We start from the raw sequence: 19,698 nt of genomic DNA, 5'->3' as shown, positions 1-19,698 counted from the left end.
GGAGTTTCCTAATTCAGATCATTATCTGAATTTGGACTCTCTTTAAGTGATAAGGATAAGACCCTTATCGTATCTGTAGATTAGATCAGCCTTCTCCTGATCTTATCAGGAGGTTTCCAGATCTGAATTCAGATCTGGTCTCTCTAAGTAGACAGGATAGGACTCTATCCTATCTATTGATTTAATCCCAGATCCGCTCCATCTATTTAACTAATCAAATTAGGCCAGTTCGAAATGAGCTTCAGGCCCAATAAGTCTATGTGCTCAAAATGCTTCCAAACGGCTTCCCAGTTGGGCTTCCTTGTATGGCGTGGGACCCAAGCATTGATCTACACATCAGTCACATGGGTTCGACCCAGTCTTTGTTGGCCGAATACACTGTTGTAGACAGTGCACCCCCTGAAAACCCATCACATGGGCTTCTATTGGGCCCAACACTTACATTAAGTGGTCCCTGGGCCAAGCCACCTTATAAAAACCCAGGACTGTGGGAAAATGCAAGATTAGCCCATCAGGCATTACCCTCAGTGGCCTTACACTTAATCTATCAACCCATAATGATCAAACATTGCCCGACAAGAGAGGACCTCTCCCTCGGCTGCAAGGAATAATGTTGCACTCTCTGCTTATATGGATCCCGGGAATTAAAACATTTTGCAAACATTTTAGAAACCGTAATATATATACTTTTATATCTCATATAAAATATATTTTGCAAAACAAATCTCAACGATTGAAATCGGCTGCCGGCAGTCTTGGTTTCCATCAGAGAGAGTGCATCCCCGATTATTACCTTTGTCCGACAAAAGGGCTGATCCTATCACTATGATCACCCACTCAAATGAATTCTCAGACTGTCCCAACATACACAGGTTTTGACCCCCGCTAAGGATCTCACTGATTGGCATATCAAAGACAGCTCAATCCGACACCTAGTGCAGTATCATAATCGAGTGTAGGGTTCAGGTGTAACTTTCCAGTTTTGCCCATCAATCTCCAAGGTCCAGGGCAATACTGGAAATCTGGTCTGGTTCAAAGATTTAATTAATCTTACACTACATGCGCCTTGGGTCTCACCTTGGTGGCTGAGACAGGCCACCCCAACCGACTTGGTGGCACATCAATGTCAGCCTTGTCAAAATAGGTCTCCCCAGACCGACCCACAGACTGTGAACATTCTAAACTAATATGAGTCTCATTAAGTGTCCAGTTTAAGGGTATAACACAGAAACAAACCACAAGAGCATGAATCAAAAGTACATCATTCTGATTGGAGCTAAGGGCATACAAAGACTGTCTAACACACAATGAAGACAAAAACAGCAGATACTATACCATTGGATGTGTAGAAAAGGTAAATTCTGTGGTAACTAATTTGAGTAATAGTTGAAAGTTGGTTAAAAACTGGCCATTACCCTACCCAATATTGGTCCTGACCGTCGTGTAAGGATCTTCTACTAACCTATTAACATGATTCATTGCCGGATCTAAGTTGATTCAAGATCTTCTGAATTACCTATTATCAGGATCCATTAATGCACCTTCAAGCATATAAATATGGTAGTCATTACTTGCACACTCAATGGCGTGCTCCCAGATATCCAGTAATGGAACCTGCTAATAGGTAACCAGCAGATCAAAGTGATCCAAACTTGGGAGGGGTGGATTGGACACGGTAGTCCTAACCTCAAGCATTTTCTTGTATGAAGTAACATTATTAGACTTGATACTCCCTTCTCACACTTGCTAGGTCAGCTTTTCAACATTTGTATTTGTAATTTTGTACTCCTATCCATGAATCTAGACTTCTCTTTACCAAAAAGAAAAAAGAAGAAGAATCTAGACGTCTAACGCCAAGATGACAGACAAAATGAACATCAAACACTAAGATGCACTATTCATTTTTTTGTAAAACTTCATCCTCATGATTGGTTGCATTACAGGTTATATGCTTACTTGCCTTCTGGGTGGAGGATCCAAATTCATCTCGCTAGAATCCCAGATTACCTATGGTTTGCTGAAGATGGCATGAAAATGCAGGTTAATAAGATCATGTGACGCTTCTATTACTTCCAAGGAAGGGTCTTTTATTTGTGTTTTATTTATTTCATAGTCCAATTGGATATTGAAATAAAACAGTGGAGGGTTTACAAGTAAAATAGATTAATCCATTCCAAACCCCAAAAGTAATCTAACCTAAATCCATGTACATTGCATTCAACTCCCGTAGGAGTCTGCAATGCAACCTTCAAAAATACAGAGATCTACGATCTGTATAAAGCTTCTCTACCCAATTTCCAGCAATTACTCGAAAGCATTCACTTCCCAATGGAGAAGCTTTAGACCAATCTTCTAAAAGAATGCTAATGACAAGGACAAAGTGTTGGAATCCAAAAGTTGAAGGTTGTCTTAGTCACAAAACAAAGTTCGGAGGGCTAAAGTGTCATACACCCCAAGTACAGGGTGCCAGGGTGGCTGCCTGCAACTGGAACAAAACATCATTAGACTAACAAGGAATCAATCACCCTGTAGAGGTGTTTTAGAAATAATTCACTCTCTCATGTGTAGGAGACTTTCTTTAATCCTGTCATCACTTGTGGTATGTCCACTAGGACCGAAACCAGAACCAACACTACTTTCATTGCCATTTTACAATTTTTTCTAGTAATTGATTTAATCGTATCTCTAAGACTCTAGCTTTGCATTTTCCTGAAATCAATTTTCAACATGATGCAAGGTTGAAATCCAGAAGGCCTCCATTTGTTAAATCTATCAATTTACTTGCTTTCAGACATAGTGTGGATCAATTAAATAAATCGTATCCAATGGTTCTAAAAGACTGATATTTATAAGACAATATTTGTCACTCTAACTACTTGTCTCAAAAACTTGAGAAAAAGATACAATCATATGTCTCTCTATGGTTCCACCTATTACTGGTTTTCTCTTCTATTGAACAATCACATGTCTACTGATTAAAGGGAAGTAGGGAGGGAGTGACTGTCATTGGTCCATTTTCCATGTTAATCTGGAAATAATAAATTGGTAGCAACTTATGCTATTTTTGTTAGACAGTTTTGTATGCCCTTAGCTTCAATCAAATTGATGTACTTTATGAGTTTATTGTAAATGAATAAAAGTGCATATTTGATTCATGTTCCCTTGGTATGTTTCTGTGTAATACCCTTAAACTGGACACTTATTGAGACTCGCGTTAGTTTAGAATGTTCACAGCCAGTGGGTCGGTCTGGGGAGACCTATCCTGACAAGGCTGACACTGTGGTGCCACCAAGTCGGTTGGGGTGGCTTGTCTCAGCTACCGGGGTGAAACCCTAGGCACATACAGTGTGGGATTAATTGAATCTTTGAACTGGACCAGATTTCCAGTATTGCCATGGACCTTGGAGATTGATGGGCAAAACTGGAAAGTTACACCCAACCCCTAGACTCGATTATGATATTGCACTAGGTGTCGGATCGGGTTGTGTTTGATGTAATCAAAACCTAGGTATGTTGGGACAATCCGAGAATTCATCTGAGTGGGTGATCATAGTGACAGGATCAGCCCCTTTATCGGACAAAGGTAATGATCGGGGATGCACTCTCACTGTTAGAAACCAAGACTGCCGGCAGCCGATTTCAACCGTTGAGATTTGTTTTGCAAAGTATATTTTATATGAGATATAAAAGTATATATATTATGGTTTCCAAATGTTTGCAAAAAGGTTTTAATTCTCGGGATCCATATAAGTGAAGAGTGCAACACTGTTCCTTGCAACCGAGGCAGAGGCCCTCTTTTGTCGGGCAGTGTATGATCATTAAGGGCTGAGAGGTTAAGTGTAAGACCATTGAGGATAATACCTAATGGGCTAATCTTGCATCTACCCACAGTCCCTGGGTGTTACAAGGTGGCTTGGCCCAGGGACCACTTAGGGTAAGTGTTGGGCCCATAGATCCCATTCGATGGGTTTCAGGGGGTGCACTGTCTTTAACAGTGTATTCGACCAGGCCTTGTAACAAAGGCTGGGTCGAACCCATGTGGTTGATATGTAGATCAATGCTTGGGTCCCACGCCATACAAGGAAGCCCAACTGGGCAGCAGTTAGGAAGGTTAAGTGAGCACATAAGCTTAATGGGCCTAAAGCCCATTTCGAACTGGGCTATTTATTTAGTTAATTAAAGGGGCGAATTCTGAGATGGATTAGCAGATAGGATAGGGTCTTAATCCTATCCACTCAGAGAGTCCAGATCTGAATGTGATTCAGATCTAGAAACCTCCTAATGGGATTAGGAGAAAGCTGATCTAATCTACAGATAAGATAAGGGTTTATCCTTATCACTAGAAGAGAAGGCTGATCCAAATATGATTTGGATAAGCAGCTCCTAATGGGATTAGAAGCTGATCTTTTAAGTTAACAAAAAGAAGGAGGGGGCGGCAGCCTTTAGGAGATATACATCATATCCTCTTTAGTGCTGAAATCAAGAAGAGAGAATTCTACACCCTACGAATACTCTTTTACCGCCTCCCTGTTCTTGTCGCCCTGTTTGCCAGTTCGATCTCCAGTTGTGGAAGAAGTCAAGATTGGATCTTGACATCAGTTCTTTAAGAAATGATTGAAAGGAAGTTGTGCTCACGTACCATTCTACTGATTCTTGCGAAGGACAGAGTTCTTAGGGAAGAACACTACTGATTCTGCTCCATCCTGCACTGCGCCATATTCAGTGGGAGTAGTCTTTGGATCCTTCCTTGGGCGTGAACACCTTCGTTGGGAGATATTACTTCTCCGTATCAGGTATAATTCTCTCCTATTCCTTTTGGTTCAGATCTAGTTCAGTTTAAGGTTCAAGAATGATCATTGAAAATATGATTTTCTAAATAGGGAATGTGATTCCCAGTTGAAGGGAGAGAAAAATTTTGGAAATCCGCCCCCTTATTCCGCAATCTTTGGGCGTCCATGGGATGGATCTCTCATCCCTTCAATTTTCACATGACTGACAGAGAAGTATCATTTAGAAAGAAAAGTGAAATTGTGAACTAATAAATCCAGGGTTTACATTTTGAACCTTTAATTTAACTGATTATTTACTGTCAACATCTTCTCAAGACTGAGCTAGAAATTATCACCCAAGTTAAAATGAAGCCCTTCTAGGTATTGGTTCACAGTCTTGAGAGTTCAACTGTCAGGTTAGATTCAGTCTTGAAAAACAGTAATATATATAGGCTCATTAACCATCCATCAACAGTTACTGCCAAAGCTGTTAAATCTATTCCTTGTCCTCTAATAGCAACATTCAAACAGAATTGTAAAATAATCAACATTTAAAGAAAAGTGATTGCAGTGATATGCTTGGAATCCTTTTCCTACTCATGGAATTATTATGGAAGAGTGGTTATATTGGCAATTTGGCATTGTACTTTGTTTGGACAAAAGCTGGAAGTATAGACCAACATAGTGAAGTAATTAAAAATCTCCAAATCATCAGTATATAGAAATCATGTTACACAAAATCAACAATGGGAATGGTTGTTTACTAACTATCTGAAAACTTCTATTTGGCACCATATGAATAAACTAACTATCTGGAAACTTCTAAACAACCTCACCCAGCATGTTGGTTAAGCACAGATGAAATGGTATCAAAGCCTACCAAGTTCGGACCATAGTGAGGGCTACCTGGGAGAAGGCCTCCTTAGAGCGGAGTGAAAGCTTTCACAAAAAGGGCTACCTATTGCTAGAGTGAGAGCTGCCCAAGCAATACAAAGTTGCAAACTACAAAGCATCTTGTTTACACTAAAGTTATCTGTTAAATGGAAATGGGTTTTTGAAAAGAAAATTGGTAGAGCAGAAACAGATTGGACCAAATCCAGTCCAATTGACACCCCTACTCTCTAAATCAGGTGAGAACTATTAAATATACAACCATAAACTTGTATGCTGTCCTAGAAAAAATAAATAGTGAAAGCACACAAAATAGTCCATTTGTAGCAAAGATATAATATCTATTATGTAAGATCTTTCTCTAGTTATCTATCTCTCATCCATCTATTATTAATCTATTATTAGATCCAAAGATATAATATTATATCTAGTTTTTATTAACAATATGTATTTGTTTTTTCAGGAAATTGTTAGCATGGAGGATATTGAAGATGTATACTTTGGGATTTGACGAAGACTTTTGGACATCATAGAGCGAAATGATTTTTTTTTGTTATATTTTTTGTTGGTTTTTGGACTATCCATTATTGATCTATGATCTGAAAGTGACAGTTGTATATATAAACATTTTATGACAATTTTGTTTTATATGAAAATAGTTTATTTGGTTAAATTTCATAATTATTTGATTATTTTAATTAAATATATAGTATGCATTTGATTTAAAGGGCGCACACGATGAAATTAATATTTATCATTATAAAATAAGCAACAACTTTTTTGTTGCTTCATTTTATTACTTTTTAGCATGCATGTATGACATTTAGTGGCGCTTGTAAATGCCACTAAATCCTAAATGAATAGAATGATTAAGACTTTTAGTGGCAATTATAAATGCCACTATACCAGTTGCTATTTAGTGGCACTACAAATTGCCAATAAATGTCATTACTAAATTTTAAAATGGTATTTATAACTGCCACTAAAGCATGAATAAAATGCCACTAAAAATAGTTTTTATGGGCGTTAATACAAATGCCACTAAAATTTGGATAAACGCCACTGAAAGTAAGTTTTATTGGCATTTATTTAAATGCCATTAAAAATCGAATAAATGTCACTAAAACTTTTACCGACTCAGATATCAATGGCGTAATTTGTAAATGCCGCAATAGGCTTTAGTAGTGTGGGGGAAATGGTACAGTCCTTACATGTTCATAAAAGAAGGAGATAATCTGAAAGATCAAATGAAGAGATCAATGTTTTTACGAGGTAACACTTGAGCAACAGTGGGAACAGATTTATGCTTGTGAGAATATTCTTAGTGAAAGCAATGCAGTGGCTATCGATGTATACGTTCAGAAAGAAGGAAGAACCCGGATTTCCTGCACTTGGTACGGTGTGGGACGTGGTACACTTCCAATGAGACTACTGAAGCTTTTTCAAATCCATATGCCATTAACAACCAATTTTTAGAAAAGTGAGAGAAGAGAATTGTTTCTTCTTTGGGCGGCATTGAGAGAAGAGATTTGCTAAGAACGGCGGAGAGTGGTTCTTTGGGCAGCATTGCCAAGAAATTTGCGGTTGTTTGAACAGTACACATGACGAATCACAGGTAACTTCCCACCAAAATTGTGACATCTCACTCCTTTTTTATAGACTGATTCTGTATACATCTCTACTTTAACCCCACCAAACCACTGCTATTAAGTTTGAATTATTTTAACCGCACTAAATCTCAGTTACTGTGATAAACAGTTCAGAGAGTTGAAATTTCAGCCCATATTCTTAACCATTTGATGGGACATGCTTAGAATCAATTTTGTATTAAATAGGTACAACTGTATGGCTACTATCACTTGAAATTCTTGATGCGGTACGATCCGGGCACTCCTAATTGACTGTTGACTGGCTCCTAACTGGCAACGGATAGTACTTGAGAGGAAGAAGGTGAAGGATTCTTGGGGGATTTGTTCGGCGGGAATACTCCAAAGCTTAAGTTAGAACACTGAGGGAGAAAGTAAATAGTGTAAAGAGACTATGAGTGTAGGTTGTGCTAGATCACTGAATTCTCAAGATTAGCTCGAGAGCAAGTAAGATGACTCAAAATTAGATTACATCAGAGATCAGAGATCCCTTTCCCCTTCGACAAAGGGGCTTTTATAGGGGCATTCTTATCAAATCGGGCGTAGCCGCCACTGGGCTTCTATCGCAACCATTACTTGCCAGGGCTGCGCAGGTGACCGTTGTAGAGTACTACCCAATTGGATGGGTGACACGTCCCAGGAGGACAGGCACGCCACCATCTGTTGAGAGGCGTGGGCACAGTCTGTCAAATGGGCAAAAACTGCATCGTCAGTCAAGAGGCGTGGCGCAATCTGACGGGTACGGTCTTGTCAGATAGAAGCTTCCTGAGAGCATCGCGTCGCTTAGTCGTGAGCTACCCTATCACGCAGCGAGCTATCTTATCGCGAGCTACTTCATAGCGAGCTCCCAAGGGTACTTCGAGGTGATCCTCATCGAGATTGTCTTTGGGGCAGCCTTTCTGCCTAAGTGTTGGAGCAAGCTGGTTACCCTACCTCGCAAGTTGGGATAGTCTTGGAGTATTCCCTTTCAGTAGCTCAGGGGACCTCGAGTTCACGTTGTAGCGAGCTCCCCCTATAGCGAGCTGTCCTACAGGCTCGTTACTTAGTCGCAGTCAGGCTTTGGTGGTGAACTGTTGCTCGTGCTGAGTCAAGTCCACGTGTCATTGTCTCGAGGGGTCGGGTCAAATCATCATCCATCAAGTCTTTTTACCAAAAAAGAACTCAACCAAGGAATAGAGATTCGTCAATAGCGACATTTTAAAAAACGATCCGAAAACAGAACCGTTCTAACCACTGGTTTTTGGGTCGATAATCCAATCATTCAATGGGTCGATGGGTCAACGGTTCGACTGCTTGGATCAATAGGTTATTAACATTTTCAACAATGTTTTAACCAAAAATTGGGTTTGAGGTAAAACGGAACCATTTTCCTGTACGGTTCTTGAGCCAAACAGTTCGACCGTTGGGGTCAATTGCGGTCCGAAAACCTTGGTGAATAGTAACTATGTTGCAAAGCATCCATGCCCTTAATTGTCAAAGAAATCTTTGTTTGTTTCATGCACGTCTCTCTGTCACCGTCAAAACATCCAATGCTCTTAAACTATGCATTGAAAAAACATGTTTTGTAACGATCATTTAATGGATGGTAAAATGGGTCAAACGGTCGGACCGTTTAACCCCGTAATAGGACCCTGACTGGTTTGATATCCGAATCGATTTTAAAAACCATGCATATAACAGTTCACTCAAGCAGATTAAGTTATATGCCAATCAACAATGTTAGCCTTTAAAAATCAATAACATTCGTAAAACAAAAGAAAAAGAAAAGAAAATTTGAAGTTGGTAATCAACTTGTTGCTAAGAAGACAAATACTCTTGCAAGTTGAATAAAACATACATTTTTACCATTTTTGATAGATTCTACCTATTAAAACCAAAATAAATACTTTAATGCATTGTAAAAAGAAAATCGTTTAATGTGAATCATTGTTCATGTGTTTGACTTCTTTGGTGGGTCCACATTGATAGTTTCTGCACTGTGTAATCCCCAAGGGAAATTCAACTTGAAAGCCAAAAGTTAATAAAATCAAATTAGTGGTCCAATAGTTTAAAACATAGGAAATTTGAGAAAAAAAAAATATTCCAACTTTCAAATTGCTAGAGGTCATTACTTGTGAATATTCTACAATCCCTACTAATCCCTGTCAAATAATTATGTTATTACACTCGTGACTAGAAACTAAAAGATAATTCTTTGAGAATTGTGCCTATAAAAACACATATGAATGAATAATTTAATCAAAACAATAAAACACATTCACAATTTAATCAAAGCAATACCTGTCCAGATCGGGGAGGTTCATCAACTTCTTTTGACTTTGTTAGTTTTGTCCTCCTCTTATTTATATCACCTCCACCTCCAAATTTCTACATTGTCATAATTTAATTAGCGATCACAAGCAAAAAGTAAAATAAAAGTAAACTTTTCTAAAACATTCTTTGGCCTCTTTGAATAACATGTATTAGGCACCTTTTGTTTATTTCCTTTCGCTGTTTTAATGCAACTCCTTCGGTGATAATGGCATTATTGCTACCATTAAGATTTGTGAAAGAAGAGCTGATAGTATCATTGATTTCTACTCCCAAACTATTTGATGCATCACATAGCTGATCAATTTTTGAGTATTTTAAACATTCAGTAACATCTTTCAAAAGCTTTTCTGCAACCTCCGTGGCAACATTATATGCATCCTCAGCATGTATAGCTCTACTTGATATTTGGGTAAACAAATGATTCAACTCTTTGTAACGCATTTTTGTTCTTATGCTTTGATCCAAACTTTTAGTAGAGCTACATGAAATTCCAATAGATGTCACCTTTGCATCAATAGTCCATTTTTTCAGACACGCTCACTATAAATTCAGTTATTGTTTCAGACAAAACATGATCTTCATCAATTCTACAATTTAATTGTTGCAATACTTCAGTATAAAACACAGAAAAAATAGGCGGAGTATATATGCAAGCAACCTGTTTCAATATATCTAATTACACTGGCAATGTTGGAAAGCTTTGTTTTGCTGCAAATTCCACTTTTAACGCTTCATATCGCTTATTAACAACTACTCTTTCAAAATTTCGAAAAAATCTGGACAAATTGTGCTTGATGTTGAGATAGTTCTTCAAACAATTATTTAAACTCTCACTTTTTTGTGTAGTGCTCATGCCAGCAGAAAATGTTTGACACCCAAACACTAAAGCCCATCTATGTCTTTTGTTGTACAACTTTTACAACCAATCGTTGTCTTGAAGATTGTATTTCTCAATCACACTTTCCCATGCATTTTCAAATCCATCAACTTCTTCGTATTCATACACACATTTGCTAAAATCCTTAAAGAATGACTTAAATTTCTCAAATATATTGCTAAGGTGTTTAGCAGCATTTTGGAACATATTCCATACGCATAATCAATGATGTGATTCAAGTAACACCAAAGAGATTGCCTTTGCCATGGCTGCATCATCATTAGTTAAAATTGTCTTTGGTCTTTTCTCACCCAGTGTTTTTACAAAAGTCTTGAACAACCACTCAAATGTTTCTGCAGTTTCATCATATAGTAATGCAGCACCAAAAATGAGTGATTACTTATAATTATTCATTCCAACAAAAACTGCAAATGGTCTATTTTCATTGTTTGTTCTATATGTTGTGTCAAAACACACAACATCACCAAATTGACCATAATCAATTACCACTCGTGCATCAGCCCAAAATATGTTTGTTACTAATTCAGCTTGATCAAATTGGATTGCATAGACAAAAGATGAATCTTGCTTGGTTACCAAGTTTTTCGTTTGAATGTTCAACTTTTGTTAGAAGCTAGAAATCCACTTGTTCTGTTTCCCTTCCACAAAAAAGAAAGAAGTCAGAAGTAATTTCAACTTTGTCATTCTCCATAGGTATTCAATCTTCAATCCTAGACCCGTTCGCACTAGCCAGTTTGGCTGACCGACACCGGTTCATTTCTGCAACACTTGCTGCACTTCGGTTCAGAAATCAAGTTCCGTTCTCCCTTCTCATCATTAATTTTACAACAGAGAAAAGTTTGCCCAGTATAGTATATGAAATTGAATCGAAAATGAGAGTATCATCAACAGGCGAATAAGATGTGATCTAACGTGGTTAAATTAGTTGCCACGTGGCAAGTGAAAAGGTTGGCCTTCTCTCCCCTTTATTATTGCTATCCTGTCAGCAAGTAGCTACGGTTGAAATTCTGCACAAACGGGCTTCTTTGTTATTGGCTGATGTACAAGTAATCTCTGATTGGACCCAAATTGTACAGGTGGCATATCAGAATTTCTCACAGTTGTGACTGAGCCACTGAGGGACTCCAATTGTATAGCATGGACTCTTTTTTATTATTGATATTACAGGGGATAATCAAGAGTAGGGACAGAACAGGGTGCATGTAATGCCCACTGAACCTGCAGTTTCAAGGGTGTTCTATTATCCATCACTTAGTTAGATGGTGTTTGGAAGCGTGGGCGTTTATTGGGATTGATTTTCAAGAAAAAAAACTTTTATTTTCAAGATCCATTTTTCAAAAAAAAAATGTTTTAATTTTGTTTGGGAGTATTTCTGCCACATAGGCAGTGAGCAACACTATGCTGTTTGGTAAGGTGATTTTAATCACCGTTTTTCATATATGTGCTAACAAGTAAACACCACATAAGATACACGTAATCGTCAATCAGTCAACCGTTGAGGGAAACGGTTCATTGATGCTTGAAACGCCAAATTTGACGTTTCATACATCGGTGGGGTCCTGATTACGAGACATGCACAATTTTTCAATAAACACCTAAACCAAACAAAAAGGCATTTGTTGAAACACCTATATAGATCCAACGTGATACCATTTTTTGAAAAACGGCCACAGTTCCAAACATCTCCTTAGAGGGATGTAGACTGACCATCTCAATTACTGGGTCATCAGCCAGTTATTTATTCTTTTTTGTTGATGGAATAATAAATTTTAGCCTTAAAACAACCAAGAGTCCTCTTTATTATGAATAAATAAACATAGACAATGGAGAACATAAAATTAAAGGAACCCATATGAGTTGAGCAGTTGAACTACACAGCACTGTAGTCATGCAGATGCCAGGATCATCTCCCTCTTGCGTTTGATAAAGGCAACCATCTTCTCAGGATCAGGCAGGTTTTCTTTGATCACACCCACTTCCTTGATATCATGAATCCATGCAACCAGTCGAGGGAATTTATGAGCTTCCAACAGCTTCACGCCTCTTACATCTTCAATCACTCCCAACCAGTGAGCAACAACAAAGAAGGCCAGGTCAGCCAATCCAATTGTGTCACCACCCAAAAATTTCTTCTCTCCAAGCCCATGCTCTTCTATGCTTCTCAGCATTTCCAAGATTTCTTTTTCGTCTTCCTCTTCTTGTTCTTCACCCCTAAAACGGAAGAGTTTCCATACGCATATGCCCTACATTAAATAAATAAAACCCCAACACATCAGGCATTATATGCTAATTAATAAAGTCATCCTGGGTCATGAACTTAGGTTAACGTTGCGTTTGGATAAGCTTCAGGCTTTAAACTATTATGTGTTTCTGCTTTCAATCTTTGGGCTGTTGTAAACAAAATGTGATGACAAGAAGTCTTGGAAGCGTTTTCAAGTTTTTTCTTTGAAAACACAAATTCTGAAAGGTGAAAATTATCCAAACGCAAACTTAGTTTGACCCGATTTCAATAAATTGCAAAGTGAATGTAAGCAGAGCTTGAAAGCTTGCAATTTCAGCTTAATTCATTGCTTTTTAAATGAAGAAGCTAGTATGTATATAATTACCTTGTCCTCAGCAAATTTTGCCCAGAATCGTGCTGTGGCTCTCTCCTGTGCATCTTTTGGTAGTAATGGATGCTCCGGCCATGTCTCGTCGATGTATTCCAGGATAATCATCGACTCTGCAACTGGTTTTCCATTGTGAACAAGCACAGGGATCTTCTTGTGAACTGGGTTATATTTCAAAAGCAATTCACTCTTGTTGGACAGATCTTCTTCTATGTATTCGTACTCTATCCCCTTCGATTTCAGAGCCCAAATGACTTTGTAAAGAAATGGGCTAGGCCAAAATCCCAACAACTTCACTTCTCCCATTTTAAGATATCTTGAGCTGGATATGGATGGCCTTCTAGTTCACTACAGCATTGCTTTATAGGGATTCATGGGGTTGTTTTTTCTTGTGTTCCAAGCTTCTTTCTTGAAACTCTCTGATTGTCAAATTTTCTTTTCAAAGTTTGGTGTGATTGATTTTTGACTGTGGGTCTAGTTGATCTTGGAGTATTACATTTGATGTAAATATAATAGTTGGAAATTGATGTTGATTTTTGACTGTGGATTAGAACAAATGGGCGCAGGTTATAATATATTGACGAGATCGAGTTTCTTTACACTGTGATTAGAGTAAGTAAAGGAAGATGCTTACCCAGTCCCTGACGTCTGTTGAGGCAGACGTCTTCCAGGGCAGTTTAATTACATGAGAGGAATAACTAAGACTAGAGAGCGGGAGAGACCTGACAGAGCTAAGTACGAGAGCTCCCAGGGTAGGAGCCAGAGAAGTCTTCATTTTTGGTCTTGACCTTTGTTTTGTTTGCAAGCTAGTCAGCTGCAGAGTTGCCTTCATTTTGGGTCTGGATACTTCCAGGGCATTTAATTAATCACCAACAATGACTCTCTTTAAAATTTAGGGGCGGCCACCAGTTAAGTCTTTCATGACTTATTAAGCTCGGTTTGTCAAAAGTTCAGTTCAATTTTGTTTAAATCAAATTTTAAGCCGAATTCAAGTTTAATATATAGGATCGTTTATTAATCGAGTCAAGTTCAAGCCTGATAAAGCTTAACTTATAAATCTTACGAGCATGATATTAAATAAATAATTTTTATTATATATATAATTTATTATATAAAAATATTTTTATTTTTTATATAATAATAAATAATTTTTATAATGGATATGAATATGGATATGGATAACCTTCAACACTATACCCACTTGCTTTTATGGTGATTCATGGGAGAGTTTCCTTGCTTGGGCCCTAAGCTTTTCTTTTAATTTATGAATTGTTGACAAAGTCTGCTCTGAGCAGAAAAGAACTCAACCCGGCCCAAAGTGTCATGAGGGTGAGTCTAGATCTTCCTGTATTGATCCTTGACTTTGGACAATTCGACTAGAGTATGTAGCAGTTGGCACGCGTGCTTACGTTTAATTAACTAATAATTTAAGTTTCTTGACACTGTGATAACTGATAAGGTTTGTGCTTGTTGTTTAGATATATTGTAGTTCATAGATAACCGTCTTTCTATTTAAATACCATACCTCAGGTCCTATTTTGCATTTTTTTCTGTTTTATCAACCATAAGCCTGATTTGATCATTTTGGTCATCACGATTTGCAGGTATTTTAAATTTAGGGATCAATTCGAGCCGAGATTTATCAACTATAAGCTTAATTTGATCATTTTGGTCATCACGATTTGCAGGTAGTTGCCAATAGGGGTAGATTCGAGCCAAGCCGAGCTCAACTCATTGAAATTGTATTAGGTTTGAGCTCGAGTTCGATTCAAGCTAGATATTTGAGTTAGAGGTAGGCTCAGTTTAAAGCTCGCAAGTTCAAGCTTGGCTTGGCTCTCGCTCGACCGCAAGCTAATTTTTTCTAAAAAATAAAAATTATACATATAATAATACTTATTTTATTTTATATTCAAAAATTTAAAAATTTAAAAATTATAAAAATTATTCACTATTATACATAAAAAATAAAAATATTATATATATATATATATATATAATAAAACTAATTTATTATATATATATATATTTATATGTATGTATGTATTATATTAGATTTGATTAGCCTTGTGAGCCTCACGAGTCGAGCTTTATTGGGCTCGAGCTCAGTTCAATTAGCAAACGAGCCTATATATCAGGCTCGAGTTCAACTCGAAGCTTAGTTTAAAACAAGCTGAGCTGAGCTCGAAAAGCTCATGAGAAGCTCTTGGTTCATGGTCACCCCTATTTGCCATTCCACTCGATGTTCCCATAAGGAATCACTTGTATTGATGAGATATGACTTTGGACCTAGACTTGTGCCCATTTTAAGTTAGGCTTGGACATAAATTTAGGCTTGTGGGTTAAGGTTTGGGCCTAAAATATTGGGTCCAACCTTTTTTTTTTTGGATGGGCTCAGGCTTTCTCAAAAAATCCCAGCCTAAGCCTGAGTTTGAGCTCGACTTGATAATATATATTAAATATAAAATCATATTTTGTTTAATATATATATATATATATATATATATATATATACAATTTTTAAAATACTTTTTTACTGAACAAAAAAAGAAAAAAAAATCTCTTTTCAATTTTTTGATTGGGCTTGGGCCCAGGCTTCGGACTTTTATATGAGGGTCGGGTTCAGCGGCGGTGGTGATGTTCTTGGTCTTGGTAGTGATTGCGAGACTATGCAGATTCTTTTCCTCTTCGGCTAGGAGGTCAGGAGGTCCTCAGCGGCTGGCTGGCTGGCACGTCAAACTCTAAGGGGTCGGCCCTGTTGGATCTAACTAGGTCGTGGAGCCCCAGGTTACCAACGGGGTGGCTGCCCTGAGGGTGGCCTCCTACCAGACGCCCCACCTTGTCCAGCCTCTGCACGAGGTTGTCAAGCCAGTCGAGGACCACTTGAAATTGGTCCATTGTGACCAAGTTCTGGGTGTTCCTGGTGTTTCTTTCCATATCAGCTAAAGCTTAGGAGTTAATTATTGAGTTTCTTAGAGTAAATTAAGGGAAGTCTTAGCGACATTCCCACAAACGATGCCAATTGTTGCTGCTTAGAATGGGTTGAGGGCAACACTATCAATTTGCTTCCGATTTGAGGAGCGGCTGAGTGGTTCGAAGCCTAGAGTGGTCGAGGGTTGGTAGGTTGATCCTACAAGGAGCAAAGGAGAGATAATGTTAGAGGCCTCGAGTTGATACCTGAGGCAAAGACTTCGACAATCAAGTTAGTGTGGGTGCAATGCAAGGTGGATGAGGCCTAAGGTGGAAACACTCAAATGAGGCCACGGGGGGAATTGGAGAGTTCTAGGTAGTCTTGAGTCTAGATTCCAGATGTTTACCTTAAGGGGGTTGCTCCCTATTTATACTTGAGAACCAAATGTTAACAAGAAAATAAGAACATGATAGCAAAGGAGAACCAAATGTAATAATGTGCCATCTCTTTTGTCGATAGGTTAGGCATGTCCTTGCAAATAAAAATCTGCCAATAACTAAAGTTGTGTTTGGTATGATTGTTGCTTTTGCTAGAAAATGTTTGGGGTTTATCAATACATATATTTGATAAAATAGGCCATTGTTTACATAAAAAAAAATGTATTTCTATTTGGTACCATTGCCACTTCTTCATGAAACACCAAATTTGATGTTTCTTTTATAAATGTCAACACCAATTCAATGCATACATTTTTTTTAGTGAAAGTGGTTATCTGATGTGATGTGTGACATGGGTGTCAAAGATGTTTTCAATATGTATAATTGGAACTTTGCAATTATAAGCACTTGATATGAAATTGGGTAGTTCAGTGCTTGTGAAAGTATGGGGGTACTTTAACCCTTATGCTAGTTTGGAAAGAATACAAATACAAATATGTACGGTACAAATACATATACGATAATGCAAAATATAAGGTTTTGCGCTCTACAAATTTATATTTATACTCTATCAAAACTAAGCCTTAATGGGATTGAATTCAAATTTGAATTTGGACAATGAGATACCGTTTAGAACCCTAATAAGAAATGGGATGTGCTACAATTACATCTCTTATTCAAAATGAAACCTCAAATACACTAAATATATGGGGAGTCCTTATTCAAAGGGAAAAGCCAAAGTAATAGACTAATTAAGGAGAACATAGATGTATGCAACCCATAAATATGGTGAAGATTATGCGGATGCCAAAAGAATTTCTCTCCTGTGTTTGAAAAACACAAACATCTTCTCACGATCAGGCAGGTTCTCTTTGATCACACCCACTTGGTTGAAATTGTGAATCCATGCATACAAACGAGGGAAGGTATACTATATCCTCCATCACTCCCAACCAGCAAGCAATCCCACCAAAGGCCAAGTCAGCCAATCCAATTGTGTCACCACCAAAAAACTTCTTCTCTCGAAGCCCACCGTATTCTTCTACCATTCTCAGCATTTCCAAGCATTCTTTCCTTGCCTTCTCTTGTTCTTCACCACAGGAACGGAAGAATGTCATAAAACATGCTCCCTACATAAGAATGGTTATTTGTACATCAGCCACCATTTTCTAAATAAATTCTCTTGTGAGCATGAATTTAGCAGTGGAATTTGGGCAGGCTCGAGTCCGGATCTGCTCCTCACACCGATCTGATAGCATGTACCAGCCACAAAGATGTTCTCAATACATGTTGGGATGTGGCTGATGAGGTCAGTGTGAGGAGTGCTTTCTGTGAGAGCAGATCCCAATTCGGCAGGTGATGACGGAGGATTTGTTAAAATTTGAAGGAGCCTGGTCCGAAAGTTAGGGGCATAACTTGGGCAGGCTCAATCCGAGCCTGGACCGACCCAGGCCAGAATTCTTCTCATGATGGGTTTGGTCTCAAGAGTATGTCTTTTTATTTTTCATAATTTTTGGATTGGGCCCGGGCCTAGCTCATAGGTAGCCCAAACCTGGTCCAACCCTATCCATACATGAATCTATTTCCACTATATACATGCATTTATGCATATAATGACATATATGTACATATATACAAACATTTGTACGCATGCATATGTATTTATATCAAATTTTAGTTTGGGTTAATTGACCAACCCAAACCCAGTCCAGGCCTGAATCTAACCCAAGTGCATCAAATTTTAGTTTGGGTTAAGCCTAGGTTAGACAAATTAGGCTTGCCATCAGGCTCAGTCCGGACTCAGAACTTAAACCCAATTCTTAGGGTTGGGCCTCAGCTTGAAGCTGACGCAGCCCATCTGACTTGCACCCCTTAGTCTGGTTCAAATTTCTATTGCAAAGTGTATATTTGACTAAGGCTCAGCTAATTAGTGCAAGCGAGGATTGAAAACTTGCATTTTCAATTGAACCCTTGTATTCGATTACAACTAAAAACAAGATCTTCAACTACTTATATTTTATACTTGCCTTATCCTCAGCAAATTTTGCCCAGAATCGTGCTGTGGCTCTCTCCTGTGCACCTTTGGGTAGTAATGGATGCTCCGGCCATGTCTCGTCGATGTATTTCAGGATAATCATCGACTCTGCAACTGGTTTTCCCGTGAACAAGCACAGGAATCTTCTTGTGAACTGGGTTATACTTCAAAAGCAATTCACTCTTGTTGGACAGATCTTCTTCTATGTATTCGTACTCTATCCCCTTCAGTTTCAGAGCCCAAATGACTCTGTAAACATTTGAGCTAGCCCAAAGGCCAAACAACTTCACTTCCCCCATTTTAAGTTATCTTGAGCTGGATATGGATGAACTTCTAGTTCACTACAGCATTGCTTTATAGTGATTCGTGGGGTTACTTTTTCTTGTGTTCCAAGCTTCTTTCTTGAAACTTTCTCTGATTGTCAAATTTTCTTTTCAAAGTTTGGTGCGATCGACTTTTGACTGTGGGTCTAGTTGATCTTGGAGTATTAAATTTGATGTAAATATAATAGTTGGAAATTGATGTTGATTTTTGACTGTGGATTAGAACAAATGGGGGCAGGTTATAATATATTGACGAGATCGAGTTTCTTTACACTGTAATTAGAGTAAGTAAAGGAAGATGCTTACCCAGTCCCTGACATCTGTTGAGGCAGACGTCTTCCAGGGCAGTTTAATTACATGAGAGGAATAACTAAGACTAGAGAGCGGGAGAGACCTGACAGAGCTAAGTAGGAGAGAGCCAGAGAAGTCTTCATTTTTGGTCTTGACCTTTGTTTTGTTTGCAAGCTAGTCAGCTGCAGAGTTTCCTTCATTTCGGGTCTGGACAGTTCCAGGGCATTTAATTAATCACCAACAATGAGTCTCCTTAGAATTTAGGGGTGGCCACCAGTTAAGCCTTTCATGAGTTATTTAAGTTCGATTCAATTTTGCTTAAATCAAATTTTAAGTCGAATTCGAGTCTAATATATAGCATCGTTTACTAATCGAGCCAAGTTCAAGCCTGATAAATCTCAACTCGTGAAACTCACTATCCTGATATTAAATAAATAACTTTTATTATATATACATGTAATAAATAATTTTTATAATGGATATGGATATAGATATGGATGACCTTCAACACTATACCCACTTGCTTTTATGGTGATTCATGGGAGAGTTTTCTTGCTTGGACCCTAGGCTTCTTTATT

General features: G+C 38.1%; 1 protein-coding gene and 2 pseudogenes across 3 annotated transcripts in view; all 3 read right to left on the bottom strand.

Moving 5' to 3' along the window:
* LOC148876605 (uncharacterized) overlaps positions 1-10,060 on the bottom strand; it is a 47,375-nt pseudogene extending 37,315 nt beyond the window's left edge. Inside the window, exons 1-4 of the transcript XR_016106627.1 lie at positions 9,764-10,060; positions 9,587-9,673; positions 1,517-1,614; positions 1,237-1,297 (exon numbers count right to left, since the gene is read on the bottom strand). The product of XR_016106627.1 is annotated as an uncharacterized LOC148876605 (transcript). The remainder of the gene's footprint in view (positions 1-1,236; positions 1,298-1,516; positions 1,615-9,586; positions 9,674-9,763) is intronic.
* Positions 10,061-12,284: 2,224 nt separating this feature from the next.
* Positions 12,285-13,670, bottom strand: LOC148876604 (putative glutathione S-transferase). The gene is made up of 2 exons (XM_088961832.1): positions 13,124-13,670; positions 12,285-12,760 (listed from the first exon to the last, which is right to left on the bottom strand). The coding sequence occupies exons 1-2, from the start codon at positions 13,430-13,432 to the stop codon at positions 12,404-12,406; spliced, it is 666 nt and encodes a 221-aa protein (XP_088817958.1). The 5' UTR covers positions 13,433-13,670; the 3' UTR covers positions 12,285-12,403.
* A 3,457-nt stretch (positions 13,671-17,127) lies between these two features.
* Positions 17,128-18,840, bottom strand: LOC148876603 (putative glutathione S-transferase; annotated as a pseudogene). The gene is made up of 2 exons (XR_016104424.1): positions 18,495-18,840; positions 17,128-17,597 (listed from the first exon to the last, which is right to left on the bottom strand). The product of XR_016104424.1 is annotated as a putative glutathione S-transferase (transcript).
* Positions 18,841-19,698: the final 858 nt, after the last annotated feature.

The sequence above is a fragment of the Nelumbo lutea genome, chromosome 1 (assembly GCF_056320005.1).
Source record: "Nelumbo lutea isolate HS-2025 chromosome 1, American lotus-T2T, whole genome shotgun sequence".
Lineage (NCBI taxonomy): Eukaryota > Viridiplantae > Streptophyta > Magnoliopsida > Proteales > Nelumbonaceae > Nelumbo > Nelumbo lutea.
This window is presented reverse-complemented; position numbering and strand designations above follow the sequence as displayed.